General features: G+C 39.8%; 4 protein-coding genes across 4 annotated transcripts; 2 read left to right on the top strand and 2 right to left on the bottom strand.

Moving 5' to 3' along the window:
- Positions 1-309: 309 nt before the first annotated feature.
- LOC108674749 (galactoside alpha-(1,2)-fucosyltransferase 2) lies at positions 310-6,253 on the top strand (the record flags this gene model as incomplete). Its single annotated transcript, XM_047883497.1, has 7 exons — positions 310-388; positions 1,128-1,401; positions 1,851-1,967; positions 3,343-3,428; positions 4,297-4,401; positions 5,284-5,458; positions 5,776-6,253. Coding segments are annotated over 7 exons (1,048 nt in total), but the record flags the coding sequence as incomplete, so codon positions are not given.
- Positions 6,254-8,917: 2,664 nt separating this feature from the next.
- On the bottom strand, positions 8,918-10,482 carry LOC108674748 (gamma-glutamylcyclotransferase-like). Its single transcript, XM_018162718.2, has 3 exons — positions 10,305-10,482; positions 9,742-9,935; positions 8,918-9,178 (listed from the first exon to the last, which is right to left on the bottom strand). The coding sequence occupies exons 1-3, from the start codon at positions 10,428-10,430 to the stop codon at positions 8,941-8,943; spliced, it is 558 nt and encodes a 185-aa protein (XP_018018207.1). The 5' UTR covers positions 10,431-10,482; the 3' UTR covers positions 8,918-8,940.
- Positions 10,483-12,755: 2,273 nt separating this feature from the next.
- LOC108674747 (ADP-ribose pyrophosphatase, mitochondrial-like) lies at positions 12,756-18,565 on the top strand. Its single transcript, XM_018162717.2, has 8 exons — positions 12,756-13,067; positions 13,324-13,439; positions 14,910-15,005; positions 15,109-15,233; positions 15,720-15,814; positions 16,689-16,803; positions 17,135-17,221; positions 18,510-18,565. Exons 1-8 carry the CDS (start codon positions 12,888-12,890, stop codon positions 18,563-18,565), a joined length of 870 nt encoding a protein of 289 aa, XP_018018206.1. The 5' UTR covers positions 12,756-12,887.
- A 211-nt stretch (positions 18,566-18,776) lies between these two features.
- LOC108674746 lies at positions 18,777-21,137 on the bottom strand. Its single transcript, XM_047883496.1, has 4 exons — positions 21,022-21,137; positions 20,676-20,901; positions 19,597-20,314; positions 18,777-18,914 (listed from the first exon to the last, which is right to left on the bottom strand). Exons 1-4 carry the CDS (start codon positions 21,101-21,103, stop codon positions 18,777-18,779), a joined length of 1,164 nt encoding a protein of 387 aa, XP_047739452.1. The 5' UTR covers positions 21,104-21,137.
- Between the last annotated feature and the right edge of the window lie 2,155 nt (positions 21,138-23,292).

Here is a 23,292-nt window from a genome sequence, read left to right as displayed (position 1 = left end):
TCCGGCCTATGCTTGGTATACTACGGGTAAGATACTTCCCTACTTTACGGGTAAAATATTTCCCCTATTACGGGTAAAATTTTTTCTTATTTTTTCCCTATTTCATACTACGGGTAAGATATCAACAGAACGCACACGCTCGACCTCCTCAACAAAACTCTTCAAGAAACCAGCGTCGACCTCCGGCCTATGCTTGGTATACTACGGGTAAAATATTTCTCTACTTTACGGGTAAGATATTTCCCCTATTACGGGTAAGATTTTTCCTTATTTTTTCCCTATTTCATACCACGGGTAAGATATCAACAGAACGCACACGCTCGACCTCCTCAACAAAACTCTTCAAGAAACCAGCCTCGATCTCCGGCCTATGCTTGGTATACTACGGGTAAGATACTTCCCTACTTTGCACTCATATGTCATATTATACACTTTGGGTAAGCGTTACAAAATACTTCTCTGGTCGAAGTCGGCAAGTTAACCGGGGTTATTCATTGTGGATATTGTTGCAGTGAGTTGCGTGTTCGAGACCCACAACAAGCTGTGCACATTTTCGATGTTTTGAATCGGGTACAGACGCAGTAGCCTAATCATCGATGCTGATACCGTTATTATTATTATTGATTGTTTTGTCACACTGATAAACGTGACTAAACTTTTTCGTCTCATTTCGAGACTCGATTTTTTTTTTCGTTAACTGATTAAATTTTGAGAGTATGGCTTCGCGTCTGAAATTTGTCAATGATTAGTTTTCGTGCCTTGAATCGCGAGTGAAATTATTTATCCTTTAAATCGAGTATTCGCGATACAGGCTGAAAAATTAATAACAATTAAAAATTTAAGCAAATTCATTCATATTTAAATGAAAATCTATCGAAAACCAGCTTCATCATTAGACCGAAAGTTACAAAATTATAGAATGAAAAAAAATTTGATCCGCATTTTCTTTGTTTTAAATTCTTGGCTTATGAGCCATTTAAACAAAGGAATTTTATAGGTAATTCAATAGCCTACAGTTTATATGTTAATTCTTCTATGCTGGCTAACTCGTTATTTTATTCTCATCATAGCAGATAAAAAAGTGATAATTCAGTCGACAACTAAAATCATCTGACCAAACGTGACAGAAGTTTCAGCGGGACACAGCATGCAACACATGCGTCGACGACCGTCCCCCGCCGCTGACTGCGCTAGACGCGGCCGTGCGGTTGCCGTGGCGCGGCGTGGAGCTGCCGCAGCTGTACGCTTGGCCGAATGGACGACTTGGCAACCTCATGGGCGAGTACGCGACACTCTTCGCCCTCCACAAAATCTACAACGTCACGGTTGCCATCACTCCAGCCTTCTACCGAGAACTACAACCTTATTTCAAGAAGCTCTCCATACCAGTAATCAAGAAGTGTAAGCAGTCCCGTTACGAAAAAATTTTCTAATGAAATTATGCGCTTTGGTGTACACATTTCAGTAACAATGCCCGTTATAGATTTGAGTAAAGAGACAGTAGCTATTTGTGTGAACTTTGAACGCCGCTGCCGGGCTCGACTTTATGTATTTTTAATAATATTTACTAATCTAGTAAAACTAATTTAGAGTTAAGTCGTAAGACTTAAATATCAATCTGCATTTTTCGATATATTTACTTGAAGCAACTTGCGACGCAAATTCTGTTATCGCAAATCCACTCAAAAGCAAAACCTGGGATTGCATCGCATTAGTATTGTTCCCAAATTCATCAACTGCACTATCATTAGTGGTCTATTTTAGTCATATTAGTATCATTAGTAGCCATAAATAACACAATAATCTATTCTAAACCAACACACCAACATTACTAACCGCTTTCACATCAGTCAGGACGCGTGACTGGCTTGACGTGCGCCGGGACTTCGATGGCGCCGCGTTCACATACAAGACTTCGCACCTTGCCGCCTCCGGGTTGCTGGGCCCGCATCGTTTCCTGCTGCGGGGTGAGCACTGTCGTACAATAGCCTCACTGGTTAGGGAGCTTATACTAGTTAGCGTAACTAACACAAGTTAGGGAGCTCACTAGTTAGGGTGCTTATACACCGACATAGTAGTGGCATCAAGTACAACTTTCAAGGACTAAATGTAACTAATTTTCATGATACTTGCCTTTGGTAAAGGGAAGCTGGACCCTTCCATGGCCAGTAGTGTCTCTATGCGAGGCCACGAGAGGCGTTCAGAAGGATTTTCAAATGCTAACTGCTCCAATTATCGTGCTATACTGGCCTAGTCTACAGAGTTATTGCGTCATCCCGTGTCTATTAGCAGCTACTGAAAACGAAAACATTAGCATGGTAAATATTGGCGGTTAGTATTTTAACTGGCCGCCACTACTGTCTGTTTTTATACTGGCCGCCACTACTGTCTCCGAATATAAGCGTCGTGTTTTGAGCCCTGCACTAGTATAGTCAGTATGTGAATTGCCACGGTGATATTATTAGGAAGAGCTTGTTGTTACTAGTTATCTAACTTCCATTCAGAAAAATTCTGAGTAACCATTCAATAATGATGTTACTTGAATAAATATATTCATATCAAAAATTCAGCCACAATCAACAACTTGTTATTATGTTATTGTAATTTTTAGCGTTTACTGCTTATAAATACAACAGATTTCTCGTTTTCTGATAAGGTGTATAAAAAGTATTATAATTACATCTTCATACCACTTATGTTTATTCATTTCATACTCGTATTATTATATTTTCATTTTCATGCTGATTAAACTTAAATTCTCCGAAACGATTTCGTTTGAGATCTTGTAAATTTACAGGGCATTTTCTTTGCTTTTAAATTCTTAATGTCAATTGCTAATGAAGCTTCCACTCGACTCTCTTCTTCGAGTGGAATAACAACATAGCAAAAAAAAAACTCGCTTACTCTCGCTTCCAGCATATTATACGCGTTGAGACATTTTGCCACTTGTTAATATTTTACACAAATATTGTATATAATATTAATTATACCTATGTTTTTAAATATTTATGTATTCGCAAATCGCAACCATTTTGCGCATTTCGATCAAAATTTTCACGACTTGCGATTTTGGAACCACCTACTCGCTGCTCTAATCTAGACAATCTTAACCGCTTGGCAATCTTGAGTTCTGATAATTGTTTATCAAACGCCAGGCTAGTTACGAGGTTGTAAAGAAATATCTTTGAAATTCAAAAACTTCATCATCATTCTGACACCCATGGCAAAGTTGCAAGTGTGGGTTAACATTTTAAGGGAAATGTTATCGCGGGAAAGTCTATGTTCCAGTTCATGTCCAAATATTTCTCATCTTTGTGATGTAAAGTTGACGTTGATGCCCAGACTATCCATTCGAGGTGGGCTTGTTCAACGCCTTTCGCGATGAAGTTCTGCAAGAGTTCACATTCAGCGACGAAATTGTCAAAAAGGTGAAACTGCTTCTGAGTTTTTGTTTTCACTTTCGGGTAAACGGGATTTTCGGACCTATCTGTATAACGTCTAAGAGTTTCACACTTAAAAATAGTTGTTTAAGTTTCACACATTTTGAGATTATATAAAAATGTGAATTGGAGTAATTGAATTATAGGTTTGAGTCGCTGTCGTTATATTGATTGTTTGTTCGTTGCGGACTCAATGCACGAGATACGGTGAACTCTTCCTTAACAGTTTACAAATCTATACAAATTGACTACAACCAAAGAATAAAAAAATATAACTCAGTACTCACTGCAGTGAGTGACAGAGAGCGCATTTTCTCTTCGATGTAAACGTGAAGTCACGGACGGACAGACAGACAGACGGACGGACGGACAGACGGACATGGCGAGCACAATAGTGCATTTTTTCCATAAATGAAAAAATGCGCTAAAAAAACAGCATTACCCTTAGTTCAATTTTTGTGACAAAGTAAACAAATAATGCCAGTTACAGTTGAATTCGATACACTTATACTGATAAAAATTTTGACGTTAAGCATAATTTTACAAGAAGTTCTTTGTTCTATTATCTTCATTATTCCTTTCATCCACGTTTCTGTGTTTTTCTTCCAAATATTAATAATAATGCATTCTGTTCTAGTCAATTTTACTAACCTCTCAGCTAACCGTGTTTCCTACCAACATTAATTAATGCAATCATGTTATTAATTTACAATAATTGACCAACAATTAAGAAAACCGTTTTATGTCCTGAATAAGTACGGAGTGTCTAATATATCCTTTGGCACATTCTGTAATTAAATCTTTGCTCCCAAGTATCAAAATTCCCATTATTCATTAGTGAGTACATGATGAGCAGGCTCGGCTTCGCCTTGAGAACCTAACCTACAACCACACGCAGCCCGTCACGCTGGTCGGAGTGCACGTGCGGCTAACTGACTACGTCGACTTCATGACGCAAACCGTGAGCCAAAATAAATAATAATAATAATAGCGGTTTCAGCGTTTATTAGGCCAAAGGCCTGTTGCTGATTCTTAACATCGCAGAACATCCACAGCATGTTGCGGTCTCGAACTCACAACTCACTGATTCAAATTCTGCTGTGCTTAACCGCCCGGCCTCCTTGCCGATTCTGACCAGAAACTGGCGCACAGAGCTGGGATCGAACCCGCGCGAACCCGCCAATCTTGGTACTCTGAACTGTAACCACTGGGCCACCCTGCCCTGTAACCACCCTGCCACCACTGAGCCACCCATGACGCAAACCGTGAGCCAAAATAAGCAGAATGAACATTTTAATCAGGCATTATTCGGTCCCGGTATTCTAGATATAATCGGTTAGTTTAGGATTCAGGTATACTCGAATAAAATTCGATGTGTTACTATCTAGGGGTGGTCAAATTATTCAGACGACCAAGATAGGAAAAGCGAGTTCTGGGTTCGAGACCCAAATAGCGGGAAAATTATGCAATATTTAGAATCAGCGACGGACTATAGACATGTTAGTCTACAATGCTGACAANTTAGGATTCAGGTATACTCGAATAAAATTCGATGTATTGCTATCTAGGGGTGGTCAAATTATTTAGACGACCATGAGTGGAAAAGTGAGTTCTGGGTTCGAGACCCATATAGCTAGAAAATTATGCAATATTTAGAATCAGCGAAGGACTATATATATGTTAGTCCACAATGCTGACAACAACGTACTATCTACACTCTGCGTCTCGGAGAGTTGATATTTTAATTCCTCAAAACAATAGTCAAGACTGGGTTATTTATTTAATATTAATTATTTACTCGACCGGCAGTTATTTATTTATACACTCGCGTTTTTTATTTCAGTTCCACACGAAGCATCTGCTGGCAAGTTATGCACGTTACCTGCGGCGTTCAACCAATTATTTTTTAGAACGTTACCCTAACGTTATCTTTGTGGTGGCGTCAGACAACATGAAAAGAGCTCATAATATATTTTATAAATACGTCAGAGTGAGAAGCGTATTATTTGAAGGCGGAGGTGAGATTTATTGATTCTCCTAGAATTATGTCGGAGGTGGTTGCAAATTTGCACAAGTTTCATCAGTCAGCGATCAATAGCTGTGTCTATTTTTTAAAATTAAGGGCCAGGCTGAGAAATTAATATTTATATGAACTACTTTCTGAAAATTCCCATGCGCCGACATCTTCCCTGTAGTTATCCCATTATTTTTTGCTTTGACATTACCTATTTTGCTAAGTCACATCACTAAAATCTATGCCAGCTGGTAGTATTTGCATTCAGCGATGGCACATTCGTCAATTCTAATTTTTCAGTACAGGCTCATTCTTGGACAGGTTCAGCAGCGGAGGACATGAGCCTGTTAGCGCAGTGCGACCACCACATTATAACCCTGGGCTCGTTCGGCTTCTGGACGGCATACCTTGGAAGAGGAGTGGCCGTGTATCCATTCCTCTCATCCAGTACTTACCCCTTCACCAAGCCCGTCTACGACGCAGCGAGACTCAATAATTTCGTTGCTATTCCTTTCGAAGATCCGCTAACCTAACGAGATACGTATTCCAAGACGGCGTCTAGTGGGGGAATTACTTCTGAACCTAATCATAATAGTTAATAAAATAAACTTGACTAGACGCAGCGTGACTGACCACATTTATTGCCATTCCTTTCAAAGATCTAACCTTCCGAGATACGCATTCAAAACAGCGTCTATTGGAGGAATAATAGCTTCTACACAGCCAGCTGATCGTAATCGTGAATAGAGAGAAGTGTCTAGACTAGACTTTGTTGTCTTTCCTTTCCAAGATCACCTAACTCTCGAGATTCGTATTTCAAGAGCGTCAACTGAGAAAATTGCTACCAAACGTGATCTTAAACTCTAACTAAATGAGTAAAAGGTTACAAGCAGCGAGATTTTTGTTGCCATTACCGCTGACCTCCCGCGATACGTATTTCAAGATGAGGTCTTTTTCTTGGAACAACTTACAAACCTGAACGTAGTCGTGTAGTACAGAAGAGATTCAACTTAACAACGCAGCGAGGCTTACTATGTTGCCATTATCATCGAAGACCTTCCGGCTATTCCAATTTAATAATCTTTGCCAATTCCTTCTATCCTATAAGCGTTGCAATAATGTGTAAACTTTAAAGCATGAATAGCTAGTTGTGTGTTACTTCTACACTTAGTACTCTACACTTATTCATTAGGGAGAAGATAGTTGAAAAATTAAAATATTTACTCATTACATTTAGATCTGGAATGAGATCTTACATAAACGTTTATGAAGTAACAAATGTAGCATTTTTCGCATGTTGAGAAAACGCCCTTAAATCAGACATGATAGGGAAAGCTATGATATTCCGCAGGACCTCAACTCCGTGAGATAGTAACAATCTGAAACGAGTTTCACCTTCAACAATCCTCATGTGAAACATGATCAAATAACTAAAGCAGAACACAACACACTAGAATGTCTTCAACTAACGGCCAATCGCCTGCATGACACACAACTTTTATTCGAGAAATTTGAATGTCTTCAACTAACGGCCAATTGCCTGCATGACACACAACTTTTATTCGAGAAATTAATATTCTGAGTTAATCCTACGTTGACCAGATCGTAAGCAGTCAAAACGCGCTGGCAGTCAGAACAAACTACTTCTGTGCGTCAGTTTCTGGTCAGAATCGGCAAGGAGGCCGGGCGGTTAAGCACAGCAGAATTGTAGCAGTGAGTTGCGAGTTCGAGACTGCAAAATGCTGTGAATGTTCTGCGATGTTAAGAATCGGCGACAGGCCCACGGCCTAATAAACGCTGAAACCGCTATTATTATTATTATATTATTATTGGCACGCATATAATAATTAAAACAGATGTCATGAGAATGAAATGAAAAATATTGAAGTATGTACTCAAACAATGCAGATGCAACGACGCGACCTCTCGTAGGACAGAACGAATGTCATTCACTATTAAAGAGCGAAAGGACATGGCAAATGGCGGAATGGCTCGCTGTAACGTCTGGATGTAACTTGAGTTACAACCTGACGAGGGATTGTGGTTGACGCCGCATCGTTAAACAGTCCTAAATAATAGACCACTAAACTCTTCGCCATGCTAGTTACATTACTAGTTTAATATAAATATAAAATATTNTACCTTCTAAAGTTCTAACCTATCAGACATTACAAAAATATATTCATTTCAATAATGGCAATACTTCATGTGATAAAATGCCGAGTTCCCATTAATTGAAAATGTTCTATTTCAGAACTCTTTTGGACTGCCGATAACTACGGTATAGTCGTTCGCAGCATCCAGTTTTCAGAGTAGAGACAACGGCACATAAAGCACACTCAAAATATACCTTATAAAATTTGTATTATATTAAAACTAAGCAATCGCCACAAATTCACTTGAGCAGTTGAAAAAAAACTGAATAAAGATGTACGATGCGAACATGAACTGAATCTTCTATCACTCGAGTAGCTCATTGGTAATATGGATGTGTGTGTTTATTTGTTTATTGAGGATGTGGGGTTAGATAGTATGGATATTAAACTCGGGCCCTTAAGATGCATAACCTGAGATTGTCAATACAACAGCTCAAGCCACCTCAGACCTAATCGTTAGTGATGAACAAATGAGCAGTAAATTCACAATATAGCAAGGCTTCAACAACCCACCAGGCAACTGGTGTTGAAATAACGATTATTACACGTTTTTCCAATGCAATTAACGCGTCACCAAAGTGTTTCGAATTTATTTGTCTAGGGAAGGAGCGGCTGAGCGGCACAAACACAAACTAATGCAATATCATCAGACACATCACAAAATAATAGCTGTTGGCTGAACTTTTGTGAAATGATAGCTGTAATGTAACACGCTAAATTCAGAGTCAAGGAAATAGTATATTTCTGAATTGTTATTATTCTCAATTTAAACTAGTTATTTCTGAATTGCGATTTACGAAATGGTTGATAATTTATTAATGTATCTCCCATAATCCAAGTTGGAGATAATCCATAAATAGTTTAAATAGGATATCACAGGCAGAAAAAGAAGAATAAAAAACAGAGATTGCGACTGATTTAACTCTGGCTAATGAAAAGTGAATAAGAAACCACAGTTTAGATAAATTATTGATAAATTTCATTTTCTAGTAGATATTAAAGAAAATTTAAGAAACGTGGAACGTTTTCCTTGTTGCACATATTTAAACTCAACATGTAGCAGAAACAGCAATCCATTTTTTATAGTACAAGGGTAAAAGGCTTTAAAAGTTTTTCATCTAGTCTTAGGATGGAAAGTTCCTCACGTTTGTTTATTCAAAATAAAATGCTTATTTGCTGTTCTCAGGATATGGAGTTTATCGGCTGTTCACCGGATGTGTTGTTAACCATTTTCAGGAAAAAAAATTTTTGACCTGATTGTTCTCAGAATGATAGTTTTCAATTTTTTCTTATGATAAAAGTTCTGAAATTTACACATGCAGAAAAATTCCTAGCTCCACTCTGCATAAATTCCCAGCCCAACCTGCGGGAGATCGTGTTCCTCAGCCCCCCTGCAGATGACGTCGAGGTAAACTTTGGATGGCCGCCGGTCACGCTCAAGGGGTCGGATGATCCGATAAGCGCGGGCTTGTACGGTCTCTCCTGTAGACCTGAGCAGCACGTCCACTAGCAGCGGCTTGTACACACCCACATGCTCGCCAGCGCTGTCCAGCTGAACACCTTCTTGTCTGTTCCAAAGATAATTAGGTGAAAACTCAATCCATGACACAAAGAACAATACACTTTTGATCAAGAAAGAACAAGGTTTAATAAGAACTTAATAATAATAGGATTTCTGGGACCTGACTCCTAGGGTTATTGGACAAAGTAAATTATTGTGAACTGGTGAAAAGTGATCTTCAACTGAAGCAACCAGGTCAGATGTTAGTGAAGCATGCCATGTGATATGAGAGAATTAAAAAGAAAAATACTTTCCAAACTTAAAATGCAAATGCACAACGAAATTTTAAAGCCTATGTAAGCCTATAATGATTCATACAAAAATACAGCAGTATATATTTAACCAATTTATATAAGAAACATAAATATGAGCTCTTAGCAACTTAAAATTTATATCCAATGTTTACCCGAGCATAATTCAAGTCATGTCAACGTTTTCATTTGATGCATTGTGAGATAAGAAATATTCTAACTCCTGAGCTGTGACCACACCCAGTAGCATGATACAGTCCAGGCAATCCAAATCATTTCAGGCAGTTGAGGATATTAGGAATCATTAGCTGTAGCTTACTCATCCAGATGTGGCATGTCACTTTGATTGAGTCTCCACAAGACGCCCCAAACATGGTCCATTGCAGAGTCATTTCTTCCAGCCAAACCTTCAGTCTCATTTCTGGCATCAGATTTGTCAAAGTTGATTGGGTTCACAGTTGCTGACGCTCCCTTCCATCGCTTGCAAAAGTGATTGAATTCCAGTTTATATCCCTGAACAAAATGAGAAATGTTAATAATGGTGTAAGACTTGAAGCTGGAAAACATAACAGGATTTTTACCATTACATTATTTTGGTAGAATTATAATGCTAGTTTAAATTAAAACAAAATATTTTCATAGCTAAATATTTTAGGAAAATTTAGGATTTTTGGTCAAATAATTTAGGAATGCTTGAGAGTGTGAATTGTGAATAAAGAAATATATGCTTGATTTTATCAATGCAAGATGTATATACTTAAACCAATGAAATTAAAGACTTATCTTACAGAGAGCCAACTGCCAAGTAGTATGATATGAATTTTTGATACCAATAATTTAAATTTACTGCAAATTGATGGTTGTTGTCTGTTGAGTACTCACATCTAGACGAGCAACATCCACAAATGTGGCTGATGGGTTGTTAATGTGGATTCTCTCAGTGAGGAGATTAGAGCCAAATGCAAAGTACAAAAAAGAGTCAGGCATCACAGTTACAGATGCAGGCATTGTGGTGAAGTTAGAGGCAATCAGTTAATTAGAATAAAAAGCACAATTCAATATCCCCTGAGAAGAAAAAACATACGTTTTTAAGAGCATCACACATGACACAATTATACACAGTATTAACATTTAACATCATAACTTCATTAGAAGTATTTCAGTATAGATGGGCAATCAATAAATAAATTAATCATGAAATTTCAAATAGATAGCTAAATTAATGCTCAATCTATCCTATTATTAAGATTGAAACAAGAATTTAGAATTGTAGTGTTTATTTGTTAAAAGAATAAAGTTGGTACCGGTACTTGGTATTGATGGAACCTTTGGTCCTAATTTAGTTAATTTCACTATTACAAGTAATATTAAAAAATAATCAGGGATTTCAGGCTCATGGTAGAATTAAAGCTGGCTATTAATGGATATACCAATATGAACAAGCGCATATAACGGTAATTTACGCTACGGTATTTCATATGGGAAATAAAAGTCTGAAGCTATATTTTAATATTCTTCATTCATCTTTTGCTGACATTTTAGAGCTGATCTATAATATTATTCAGACTTATTATTAATTAGCGGTTTCAGCATTCATTAGGGCCTGATTAGGCCGTAGGCGGCGGTAGCCGGTAGGCCTGTAGTTGATTCTTAACATTGCAGAACATTCACAGCCTGTTGCAGTCTTGAACTCACAGTCACAACTCACAACTCACAGCTACCTACAAATTCTGCTGTGCTTCACCGCTTGGTCGGGCCGGTCCCGGCCTTCTTGCCGATTCTGACCAGAAACTGGTGCACAGAGCTGGGATCAAACCCACATCACTTGGGCCACACCTCTCTGCTCCAATCCAATGACCAATCAGCAATCGCACTCTGAAGTCTGAACTCACAACTCAGTGAACTGTAAGTGTAACGGTGTAACGGTAACCACTGGACTGGGGAGTGGGGACTGGGCCACCCTGGCCCTGCCCTTGCTTGGATTATGCTGCTTCTTCATTATGAGACTAAACAGACTATACTGTGACTGTCTAATTTCATTAATTCAACAATTCCTCCCTATAGGCTATACCGCTATAGGGACAGGTACTGGTCTAAACAAATCTATAAATAATGTAAGTAAATATTTGTTGTTCTTCTTGCTTGATGCTTCTTGGCAAGTAAATAGGTATTTAAAATTTGTTAAACTCAATCCTTATGTTGTGTGAGCGGGAGCGCAGCCGTGGCCCGTGGGTAACAAAATTGACTCATGAACAGGCCCTGGGCCCAACGCCAACAATCAGCATGCAATATCTACACATAGCCTCTCCATAGAGCCTCTGAGCCTCAGATCAATGAGCTGTGGGTAACTCCGGCAGTCCGGCTAACAGTAAATCCGCTTTGCACAACACAGCCACTGCTCCACAGGGCCGGAGCACAACAGGCGGCGCAGGTTAGGTTAGGACTTAGGAAGTTAGGAGTACGAGTACCTAGCTGTTGCGGTAGGGCCTGCTGCGCTCCGGCCAGTTGTGCTCCGGCGCTGTAATTACCAGTGCGGCGCAGTGCCTGTGACTGAACGGCGCTGTTATGGTGGGCGGCTGGGCGCTAGGAATGTGTCGAAAGCCGTGAAGATGCCCGGCTGCGTTACGCTCGGGAAGGTATATGAATCGCAGTATCGCACTGTGGAGTGTGGACTTGGGCTATGCTGACCTGAGACCTCTAGCTATCCACCCGTGTGAGCGCCGAGCGGTGAGGTAACCACTACCGGCTCCGGCATCGTTCTGTCAATGCCAATTTCCGTTTTCCGATGACTTTGCCAGAAACACTATAATATAGAATAGGAGGGTCTGCACTGAACTGAAGAAATAGGCCTATGGCCTGTTGCCGATTCTTAAACTTTTCGTGACTTTATTCACAAGGGATCCGGCCTTTGGAACCCGATGTTTCCATAACTGACGATTGATTGAGATAGCTCCGGGACTTATTGCCTGGTCGGCTGGTCCCGGTCAGGTGCAATTCTTGTACTTTTCGTGAATTGATTCACAAGGGATCCGACCTTTCGAACCCGACGTTTCCATAGGCATAACTGACGGATTGACTGAGAATTGATAGCTGCTGGACTTATTGCCTGGTCCCGGTAAGGTGCAATTCGTACGCCTTCATGAAAAACGATCTTCTCTACAAATGAAACTGGACACTGCTTTCCAGCGCGATCAAAACAGCTTAGGTTATTAAAATCCGTAAATTGAAAATGTAATAGTATTTGTATACAACAGGTATGTCAGGCAAAAGAACATTATTTATATATCCGTGATCGTGATGGTAAATCGATGGATCAAATGCACTTCACCCACTCAGAGAATAGAAGCTGTCACAAATTTTCAATTATTGCCACAAAACCGGCAGTTCGAACCCAAAATTGACTGCGGTTTGTTGACGTTATTTTTACTGTAGCTACGCAACAGTAGCGTCATTGTTCAATCTGCAATGCACATTCCTCCCTCCGATTCCAGTTCGCAGTGTTCAAAGCAAGTCTTGTCACCAGTCTGGTGGATGGTAATGGTATTTACCTGTTTTGCATCAAAAACTTTATCAATTGGTAAATACGGAATCCTGATGGCATCTTTACATCAAAAGTGTGCAGTGGGATTATACCCAAAGACCGAGGTGTGGAGTAGTAATAATATTTTTGGAAGTCAATCACTTTAATACTTTAGTAATACTAATAGAGTAATAGTCATAACTCATACCAACAGTTCAAAAAATCTTCCTAATCCTAAATACTAAAATAGTCGTACTTGTAGCTAACCACCGTGTGACATAAAAACTACATAAATTTTCTTGACTGATTTCATTAATTTTACTTTCATATGCATTTTATTTCTAAATTGCAATGTTTATGTACATTATATGTTTTTTCCAGGTTCAACGTTCTGTCAAGCATGTGGACTGGGCTATTCCAGATGAAGGCTACTCTCCAATAGATTACACTGCCCCTAGCATCCTCAAGCAACCACCTTATGCTGACAAATTACCCGAGTGAGCTTACTTTAGACTTTAGAGTTAAGAACCACACATTGTAAATTATTGATTGTCAAATTTTCTTTGTCTTTGTATCAAAAATTTTTAGAATAAAAGGCTGCATAAAAATAGTAGTAGGTAGGTACTTTTGTCAAAAATTGAGCCTTTTGTAAAAATGTGTTCACAAAACTTTATCCACATACAGTACATTAATAATTGGCTGCTGAAATCTTTTTTTCATCTTATTTCACCTAAATCGCCTATCCTCATTCCTCATCATCTTAAGACAAGCTAATTGAAAGAAGTTGCCATAGTGGCTGCGTGGCATAGTGATAGTTAAGTAGACCAGTAAAGTATCATGGATACCAGCATCATCATACATAAGAAATTGGCTTAGATCTTGAATAAATGAGGAAATTAAAAATGAGCTGATTCTAAAAAATCTCTGCTTTGCCACTATGGTCTTTGTATCAAAAATTTTTAGAATAAAAGGCTGCATAAAAATAGTAGGTACTAGGTACTTTTGTCAAAAATTGAGCCTTTTGTAAAAATGTGTTCACAAAACTTTATCCGCATACAGTACATTAATAATTGGCTGCTGAAATCTTTTTTTCATCTTATTTCACCTAAACAACATGCCTATCCTCTATCCTCATCATCTTAAGACAAGCTAATTGAAAGAAGTTGCCATAGTGGCTGCGTGGCATAGTGATAGTGGCAACTGCCAACTAGGAAAGTGAAACTAGATTTTTTAGAAACAGTTCATTTTTAATTTCCTCATCTGCTCAATATTTTAATCTATTTCTTATATATGATAATGCTGGTACGTATGCAAGATACTCACTTGTCTACTTCTTGGACTCAAAAATGAACTTGAGAGAGGGCAACAAAAAATTTCTCTTTGGCCACTATGCATAGGAGGTAATGTTACATTTTTCATCAGCATCTTCTGCTTCTGATTGACTTCTCTGTCAGTCAAAAGAACAGACTGCCTTGAACCTTCCTCAGCTTCAGTTCATATTGAATTGTACATTCACAACCTAAAATAAGATTTAACTTCTTATTGTTTTCAAAATTTAGGATGTTTCATAGATATTATAAGGTTTAAATTGGATGTGGTCTTGAATCAATAAATATTATAAATAGGCCTAATTGGTTAACACAAATAATTGAATTACACAATGTAATTAATAATTTAATCATGCAGTTTGCTTAAAGACTCTGTATGAAATAAAAGATGTTTGAAATATTTCATGACATTTCTGTTAAGGGAGTTAAACAAAATCAATTGCTCATTTGTTGATTTGTTGATATGGCTTTGAACTACAATTCCTGTATTTAGAGATGAATTGTTGAATTTTCCTAATATTAATTTGTGTACTTTATTTGTCTAACATGTTGTGTTAGGCAATTTGTTCCTATACAACATGAATATTTTCTGGAATGATTTAAGATTCGCCTTGCTTAACTACTTCGATCCACTTGCAGCGCTGCCGACTTTTCTCCTGCATGGAATGCTCTGGACGGACAAGTAGACCGGCGTTCTCATGAAGCTCCTTATGCCATTGTTGATGGACTCCCTCGGTTGGTAGTGGTATCTGAATATATATATAAATATATATATAACGGTATCTAATGGCATACTGTGCAATGTTTTGATTTAAAATAATTGTACCAATGCCCACAGTAACCCTCACGGCCGCACTGGAGTTCGTGGCCGTGGTCTGCTTGGCAGGTGGGGACCCAACCACGCCGCTGATCCCATCGTCACCCGCTGGAAGCGGTCGCCGACAGGGGACAAGATCATGAACGGTATACCACGTGACTATGGTGGAAATGTAGGAAAGGTGGTTCATAATTAATACCGACCTAGCCCAGTACCTTGATCCGTTTAAAAATATTAGCTATACATAAGACGAAAATGAAATTATAAATTTTTAGATCCACTATGATATGCGCAACTATTCATTTATTACCTCTCTTAAATTCCACCCTAGGTCCTAGTCTTGAATTCCTCCTTAAATATAATGTTTTATGTGCTGTGTAAGACTAGCTACTTGAATACAACTCAAATACATTGAATTATAGGTAACATGTCTGATGAATCAATGTCGATCAATAATGTTCATTAAAGCGGGCATCATTGGCACATTAAAGTAAAAATGTAATCAATTAGTCCACAAAAAATTATGTTGATAACAGCGATTGTAAGCATGAGCCAAATAATACATCAATAATAACTGAAACTGTTTTTTTCTTAATGCGAGCTTGGAGTTAGTGTTTTGAATTTATATACAGAAAGCAGCGGCCTGCCAGTTCTGGAATTTGTGTGCATTCTACGTGGTGACGGCGGGGGCTGGGCCATTCCTGGGGGCATGGTCGACCCTGGCGAGGTGAGGGGTCCTTATACTTGGTTACTCTTATCTTCCATACATTTTTTGGGTGTGTTGCATGCCTTCTTATCAAGAGTGTGCCTTCTTATCAAGATTGTAATGTGGTGTGCCTTCTTATCAAGAGTGTCCTGTGGTGTGCCTTCTTATCAAGAGTGTCGTGTGGTGTGCCTTCTTATCAAGAGTTTCCTGTGGTGTGCCTTCTTATCAAGAGTGTCCTGTGGTGTGCCTTCTTATCAAGAGTGTCCTGTGGTGTCCCTCCTTATCAAGAGTGTCGTGTGGTGTGCCTCCTTATCAAGAGTGTCGTGTGGTGTGCCTTCTTATCAAGAGTGTCGTGTGGTGTGCCTTCTTATCAAGAGTGCCGTGTGGTGTGCCTTCTTATCAAGAGTGTCGTGTGGTGTGCCTTCTTATCAAGAGTGTCGTGTGGTGTGCCTTCTTATCAAGAGTGTCCTGTGGTGTGCCTTCTTATCAAGAGTGTCGTGTGGTGTGCCTCCTTATCAAGAGTGCCGTGTGGTGTGCCTTCTTATCAAGAGTGTCCTGTGGTGTGCCTTCTTATCAAGAGTGTCCTGTGGTGTGACTTCTCATCAAGAGTGTCCTGTGGTGAAGTTAGCAAACAAACTTGATTTTACTGCTGTTCGGTCCAGGTTGATGCGTTACACTGCCACCTAACTTGTGGATGAAACAAAATACCCTAAATTTGACTACTGTGCATTTCAAGCAGGCGTTTGTTACTTCCATCAGATTTGTTGGTGTCTCAATAATTCCTAATACTTAACTGGTATTTACTGAGTGGTGTTTTGTACTGCCACCTTGCTTGTCGGTGCTATAATAATAATATATTCCATAACAATCCCGACAATTTGACCGTTTGTGTCAGGTGGTGTCGGCGACGTTGAGGCGGGAGTTTCTTGAGGAAGCTCTGAACGCCAACGATCTCAGCCCCGAGGAGCGTCAGCTCAGAACACAGCAGATCTCCGAGCTCTTTAATAAAGGTCTTTTTCAACTCTTAATGTTATGTTTGTCTGACGAATATAGATGCTCCAACTCAATGTTGTATGCGCCTGACAAATAAAGATACTTCAACTCTTACTGCTGTGTGTGCCTGGCTAATAAAAATTTTTCAACTGTTGATATAGTGTGTGCAAGATTTGTATATCTCTGATGACACGGTTCATTTTTAATAAGTGAAGACACTGTACATCAATCATCACTAATGACAATGTGCATTTGTATATAACTGATTACACTGTACATTTTTTATCACAGATGACGCTATACATTTTTCATGACTGACGATACTGTACATTTAATATTTGTATTCAGGAGTTGAAGTGTTCAGCGGCTACGTGGACGACCCTCGCAACACGGACAATGCTTGGATGGAGACCGTCGCCCAGAACTTCCATTGTCGTACCTGCGCAATGTTTTGCTGTGATGTGTTGTTTTCAATTAAACATGATTTACAATTTTTGCTTTGAAGCGTTACAATAAATAGTTTCACAAGAGTTGCAATTTATAAATTCGAGACATGCATTTCATAGTTTCAAGAGTTGCAATTTATAGTTTCACGTGTTGCAATTTATATTTTTAAGGGTTGCAATTTATAGTGTCGAGAGTTGAATTTAATGGTTTCAAGAGTTGCAATTTATAGTTGTGAAAGTTGCTATTTGCTTTCGTGAGTTGCAATTCATAGTTTCAGGAATCGTAATTATAGTTATGAAAGTTGTAATTTATAGTTTTGAGAGTTACAATTTATAGTTTGTACACTCGGTAAGATTTATCATCATTTACGCTAAGGTTATCCTCAGCATAATGCGCATCATCATTTAAAATATCGTGAGAAGCCATAAGTCAAACTGATGGGAATGAATCAAGAACTCTTGAAGATCCAAGAAAAATTTAATTTTAATAATCACGCCTCTTCCTATATAAATTTAGAAGATCATTCCATGATTTTGGAGCGACAACATTTTTTCAACAAGAAACCATCGCCTTCTGACTGTTATTGATTGCATTTAAAATCAGTTTCTACAGCATTAGGATCTATTATTGGTCTCAAAAAAGGGGCAATCATTTGTGGACAAGCTACATGTATTTTTGTCTACGTAGTATAATTCGTGGTGCACAAACTGTGATTGAAAATTTTGATAAATAGACAACTTTCTTAGTTAAGAGTTTAAATTTTATGTTCGAAGTCTCGACGCAATCTAGAAGATAAATGTTATTGCATGGGTTCATTTCTTCAGAGCTGGAAGTATTCTAGTCGTGGCTTAAGTTGCAAATTATTGCTCTAGTTCAGAGTGCACTGTCTTCTTATGATAGCATAAAATTACACTATATATCAATTAACCCAACTTTCCTTGGCTGCCTTCAATTACTGATAAATGGATTTCTGCAACATTGATAAACCACTAGTTGAAAGTTATGTTAGGAATTCGACACTTGAGACAGTCTAATCAAAATTGATTTTTGGTTTGAATTTCAGCACTAAAAAAGTAAAGGTAACGATTTAAGGATTTACAAAGCGTCCAATGTGTTCGTCAGAAAATTTTTTCAGGCACTAGAAACAGGGGTGCGTTCTGTTTTTTTCCGCATTGTATGTCATTCTAATTTTTATATAATAAATTCTATTACATTTCATCATATCATCATTTCATGTTTCATCATTTCATCATGATTATTTCCGTTGTTAATCCAGACGCTTATGATGATGATCCAGGAAGAACGTTGGTGCTTCGATCCAGATGTCAGTAGGAAAAGAATGTTGTTTCTGGCGCCGTCACGCTCGCTGGGGGGGGGGAGGCTTCGGTCGTGGCCTAGGGGGAGGTACCGGAAGAGGAGGGAGATGGGCGAAGTCAGCGAGGGTGGCCAAGAACGCCTCCACCACTCTCCCGCCGCCGCCGCCGCTGCCGCCACAGTTTAATGATGTAGACGCGGGTGCTATGACGATGAGCCTGGTAGGCCGTTAGAGCTTCGGTCTCTGGTCCAGACGCCGTACATGAGACGTAGTTGCCTGCTGAAGCGTTTGTTCAGGGCCAGGTAAAGGAAGAAGTTTGCTGAGTAATGCAGCGACATCAGGATCGTCACCAGGAGTTTGAAGAACCTGAAAAGATAAAACTTCTGACACACTGTCTTGTCAATGTGATTTAGATGTACAAAAAAACTTCTAAGTCACTTACCGTAATCGGTGGTATAAACTTCCCTGCAGGGGTGATAGAAGCTCATACTGAAAGCTGCTTGGTCGTTACCAACACCTAGGGGCCTCCGTCCGATGGCGATCCGAGCGGGTGGGCCTCTGCCGTTTGGCCTGGCCACGAGTGCGGGCATCCGGCCGACGCGCAGGCCAGGTTACACCGACGACGTAGACGCGGCAGAGATCGGGGGCGTTCCCAGCACCTGATCCTGTAAGCTGCTAGATATTTACGTGTATGTGCTCACCTGAAGGTAACCTCGTGTGAAAATTTACAGACGCGGCAGCTTCTGATTTGGTTGGAGTACCAGAAGCTGGGGCGACTCTTACTTTTGTTAGGGTGTATATGAAGAGCGGGACTTATTCACCAACGATTTGAAAATACTTTTTATTAAAACTAATAAAGAAATTTTAAATAAAGTACCGCATTTAAGATTGCCATTTATTTACATTCTTTTGTCGAATAATTCAACAAACTTATTGAAACTAAACCATTTTGTCAGTCATTGTTGAAGTGTCTTCTACAACAAAATTTCCGTGATGATTTTGCCAAGGCTGCAAATCGGTTTAATTTTCTTTTGGACGTCCAACTCACCATATGAGCCTGACTCGCTTGCTCACCAAGCGTCGTGTTGGATGTGTGCCTTTCAGATCGTCTTTGTTTAGACCTTCTCTTGCTCGAGGCAAAAAAAGACGAACGAGGTGACATCAGGAAATTCTTGTTTTTCTCCTTCCTAACGTCATCGAGACAGTCATGTTTCATTTGGACGAAGCAAGAAGGCAGAGAAATGCTTCTTTTGATGTCGCATGTGCATGTACCGAATACAAAATTCTGTGCAACATTTTCCTTCTGTATTTTCTTACATTTCTCACAGAATTTAATTTTGCGAAAGTTGATGGTCACTGATTGTCTGTATTCGTCTTCGTGCCCGCTGCATTTTCCGTCATGATCATCAGAGACGTGTTCCCTTTGTAGCAAGCGAATGTGCACCATTATTTCAGTATTACTCAGCGAGGCTAACGTAGACCGGCGTTGCCCTCCCGTTTGAAATATCGCGACTTGGCCTTCATTCGGGATATTTCCAAGCGTGGGGCTTTGAGCTTTTTTTATCCTCGATTCGGGCTCAGGGCTCGAGTTTTGAAAGTTGCTGACGGGCGGCGAGTTCGACGCGTCGCCAGACTCGGTTCCGCGGCTGAAATTCTGGCCGAAACTCGACAACGATAAGATGAAGAGCAGGTTTCCTACCAGCAGGAACACGCCAGGTGTGATGGCGAGGAGGATCAGACGCAGCCAGTTATGAACGTTGTAGTACCTGCAAAAAAGAAACCGTTACGTCACCCGCTGTACGGCCGCTCTACATTTGATACCTCTCAAAAATTGGGAAATTGGGCCCCAACTGACACGCTCTTACTGGTAGGCTAAGACAGGGCCCAACAGTAGTGTCCATGGCCCTAACAGAAGGATGGGTTATCTTAAAAATTATTTCGATTTGTATGCATATGACCATTGCCGGCATGTGCGGAGGGGAGAGGCCTTGACTTGAGGACGGTGGTTGACGAAGGCGGTGCATCAGCGCGACCACAGATAAATGACCCAAACTTAACAAGAGGTCATGAGAGATTAATATCCTAAACTCAGCAAAAGGTCATGAGGACCGAACTCTCCCCTCTCACCCTGATGCCGAAAATTCGGTCCTGACAATGACGCCATCGTCGATGCGGTAACTGAAGAAATAAGGCGCGTTGAACACTACGCTGAAGACGACGATTCCGACACATATTTTATTAGCGATCCTTGTGGTCCTCCAGCGCCGGCTTCTGATCGGCTGGCGGATGACCAGCAGCCGTTCCAGTGTTACTGCCATCAACGTCACGATGGAGGCCGTTGTGCTCACCGAGCCTGCGAGTTGATTATTAATAATTGAAATTATAATTATTTCAAGCATATACAATTATGTTTATATTACATTAAAATCAGCGCCAGGCTGTAGGTAAAGTTTATTGTATCAATATTACGCACCAAGGGGCAAGTGGACGAAGATGTCGATCCACTGCAGCCAAAAGAGGTCTTGCCCGACGCTCTTGGCCAGCACGCTGAGCATGACCAGTGTAACCGTTAAAAGGTCCGCCACCGACAAAACTGCACGAAAACACGTTATTGTAAAAGTAGGTTCAGTGTTAAATAAGACAAATCTGAAATATTCTCGATTGCAGATAACGCAGAATACATACAGCTTGCTAAGGTTTCGAGTCCGTATCTCACTGCTTCTATATATTGCTGTAACAACCATTGACTACTGCGCCAATTGACTACCGCGCAACTGTCACAAGTTGCTGGGATCAAACCCACAACCCGCTGCTACACTCTTGGTACTCTGAACGGTGGGCATTCGGCCACCCTGCTGATTTGGAATTGTCAGAATATGGAACGCTCATTAAAGGCAGTGTTGGTGTCTGTCTTTACTTCTAACAGCTATAATAGAATATAGGACACCTTTGATTAGGCCATGTTGGCTGGTAGCTGATTCTGTATCAACCGGCCACCGTGCCGATTTCGACCAGAATTCTTGCATCCAGTTGTGGGTCTCGACCCGCTGCTCTTCTCTTAGGGATATTGACAACTCGGCCACCAAAAAACGGAGAGCAGCACTGTGACTGCCAAATTAATTGCGTCACTTCCTAGGCAACAGCTGATAGTGAGAACAATGCTCCTGCTGTCGGTGATGAGTTAATTAACATGCATCTATTAAGGGTTTGTTTAAGATGGATCAACAGTGGGACCAACGTTTCTTTGTGCAAGTCATTTATTGTGATAATTTGGGATACATTAACGGTCGCCAATGATGTAGTAATCCAAAGCCATGCAGTCTAAATTCTGGCTCATGTCTTTACAGTTAAGAAAAAGTTGGAGCCAACAGACTGTTTCCATGAATACATTCACAAATAATATTAGACTTCTTTGCTGTAATGTTTTCTCATTGGTTAAGGGCAGGGTGGCCCGGTGGTTAAAGTTCAGAGTACCAGGATTGGAGCAGAAAGGCGCGGGTTCGATTCCAGCTCTGTGCGTCAGTTTCTGGTCAGAATCGGCAAGGAGGCCGGGCGGTTTAGCGCAGCAGAATTGGAGCAGTGATACGAGTTGCGAGTTCGAGACCGCAAAACGCTGTGAATGTTCTGCGATGTTAAGAATCGGCGACAGGCCTACGGCCTAATAAGCGCTGAAACCGCTATATAACCGCTATATACATATCTTTCCACTCTTTACATTGATTTTGGTTTAAATCATATTTACAATGAAGTAGAATCATATTTACGTCAAAGTTTTCAACTTTTTTTTATAGATTTAAAGTCTACCAACTTTTCTATTTTGCTGCAAAAATTAGTATTGCCTAGAGTCTTGAAAAATACAATTGATTATTTTTTTATTGATCGAAACCCCATCGACAACCATTAATTTGTCTACCAAGCGATTTCTGTCCTCGACCCTCAGAGTTCGGTAAGGATCGTTGTGCCTTCCTCTGGTTTTAAGTTAAACAAAGAGTTTATCTTTAAACTTGACACGGCACATAACTGTGAGATTGAGTGCATACCTTTAAGATATACATAGAGACTTTCTTTAAACTTGACATGGCACATGACTGAGAGACTGAGCGCATACCTTGACGATCTACATAGAAACTTTCTTTAATTAAACTTGACACGGCACATGACTGTGAGATTGAGTGCATACCTTTAAGATATACATAGACTTTCTTTAAACTTGACACGGCACAGGACTGTGAGACTTTTTGAAAGCCTTTACCTTTTAGATATACATAGAGACTTTCTTTAAACTTGACACTATTTGTATTCAGGAGTTGAAGTGTTCAGCGGCTACGTGGACGACCCTCGCAACACGGACAATGCTTGGATGGAGACCGTCGCCCAGAACTTCCATGAGGACGAACCTGGCGGCATACTAGACTCGGTCTGACCGCATGACTCTAAACCTCATATTTGTTATCAAATTATCCTTCTAGTATTGGTTTGTTGTGGATATTCACTTGCTCAGCTTGAGTGTTGGTGGATGCTAATTTTTCAGCTTGAGTGTTTGTGGATGCTAATTTTTCAGCTTGAATGTTGATGGATGCTAATTTTTCAGCTTGAATGTTGATGGATGCTAATTTTTCAGCTTGAATGTTGATGGATGCTAATTTTTCAGCTTGAGTGTTAATGGATGCTAATTTTTCAGCTTCAGTGTTAATGGATGCTAATTTTTCAGCTGGAGTGTTAATGGATGCTAATTTTTCAGCTT

This window comes from Hyalella azteca, unplaced genomic scaffold (assembly GCF_000764305.2).
Source record: "Hyalella azteca isolate HAZT.00-mixed unplaced genomic scaffold, Hazt_2.0.2 contig13077, whole genome shotgun sequence".
NCBI classification, from domain to species: Eukaryota; Metazoa; Arthropoda; class Malacostraca; order Amphipoda; family Hyalellidae; genus Hyalella; species Hyalella azteca.
Note: the sequence above shows the minus strand (reverse complement) of the source record. Positions and strands in the feature narration are given on the sequence as shown.

Coding starts and splice junctions, on each gene's coding strand:
- LOC108674748 (XM_018162718.2), bottom strand. CDS start 10,430: ATGCCTGCATCTGTAACTGTGATGCCTGACTCTTTTTTGTACTTTGCA. Junction 9,936..10,304: donor TGGATGTTGCTCGTCTAGAT/GTGAGTACTCAA, acceptor CATTTTGTTCAG/GGATATAAACTGGAATTCAA. Junction 9,179..9,741: donor GACATGCCACATCTGGATGA/GTAAGCTACAGC, acceptor TCTTTGGAACAG/ACAAGAAGGTGTTCAGCTGG.
- LOC108674747 (XM_018162717.2), top strand. CDS start 12,888: ATGCACATTCCTCCCTCCGATTCCAGTTCGCAGTGTTCAAAGCAAGTC. Junction 15,006..15,108: donor ATTGTTGATGGACTCCCTCG/GTTGGTAGTGGT, acceptor CAATGCCCACAG/TAACCCTCACGGCCGCACTG. Junction 16,804..17,134: donor CTCCGAGCTCTTTAATAAAG/GTCTTTTTCAAC, acceptor ATTTGTATTCAG/GAGTTGAAGTGTTCAGCGGC.
- LOC108674746 (XM_047883496.1), bottom strand. CDS start 21,103: ATGCTCAGCGTGCTGGCCAAGAGCGTCGGGCAAGACCTCTTTTGGCTG. Junction 20,902..21,021: donor CTTCGTCCACTTGCCCCTTG/GTGCGTAATATT, acceptor ATCAACTCGCAG/GCTCGGTGAGCACAACGGCC. Junction 18,915..19,596: donor AAGCGAGTCAGGCTCATATG/GTGAGTTGGACG, acceptor TTATCTTTTCAG/GTTCTTCAAACTCCTGGTGA.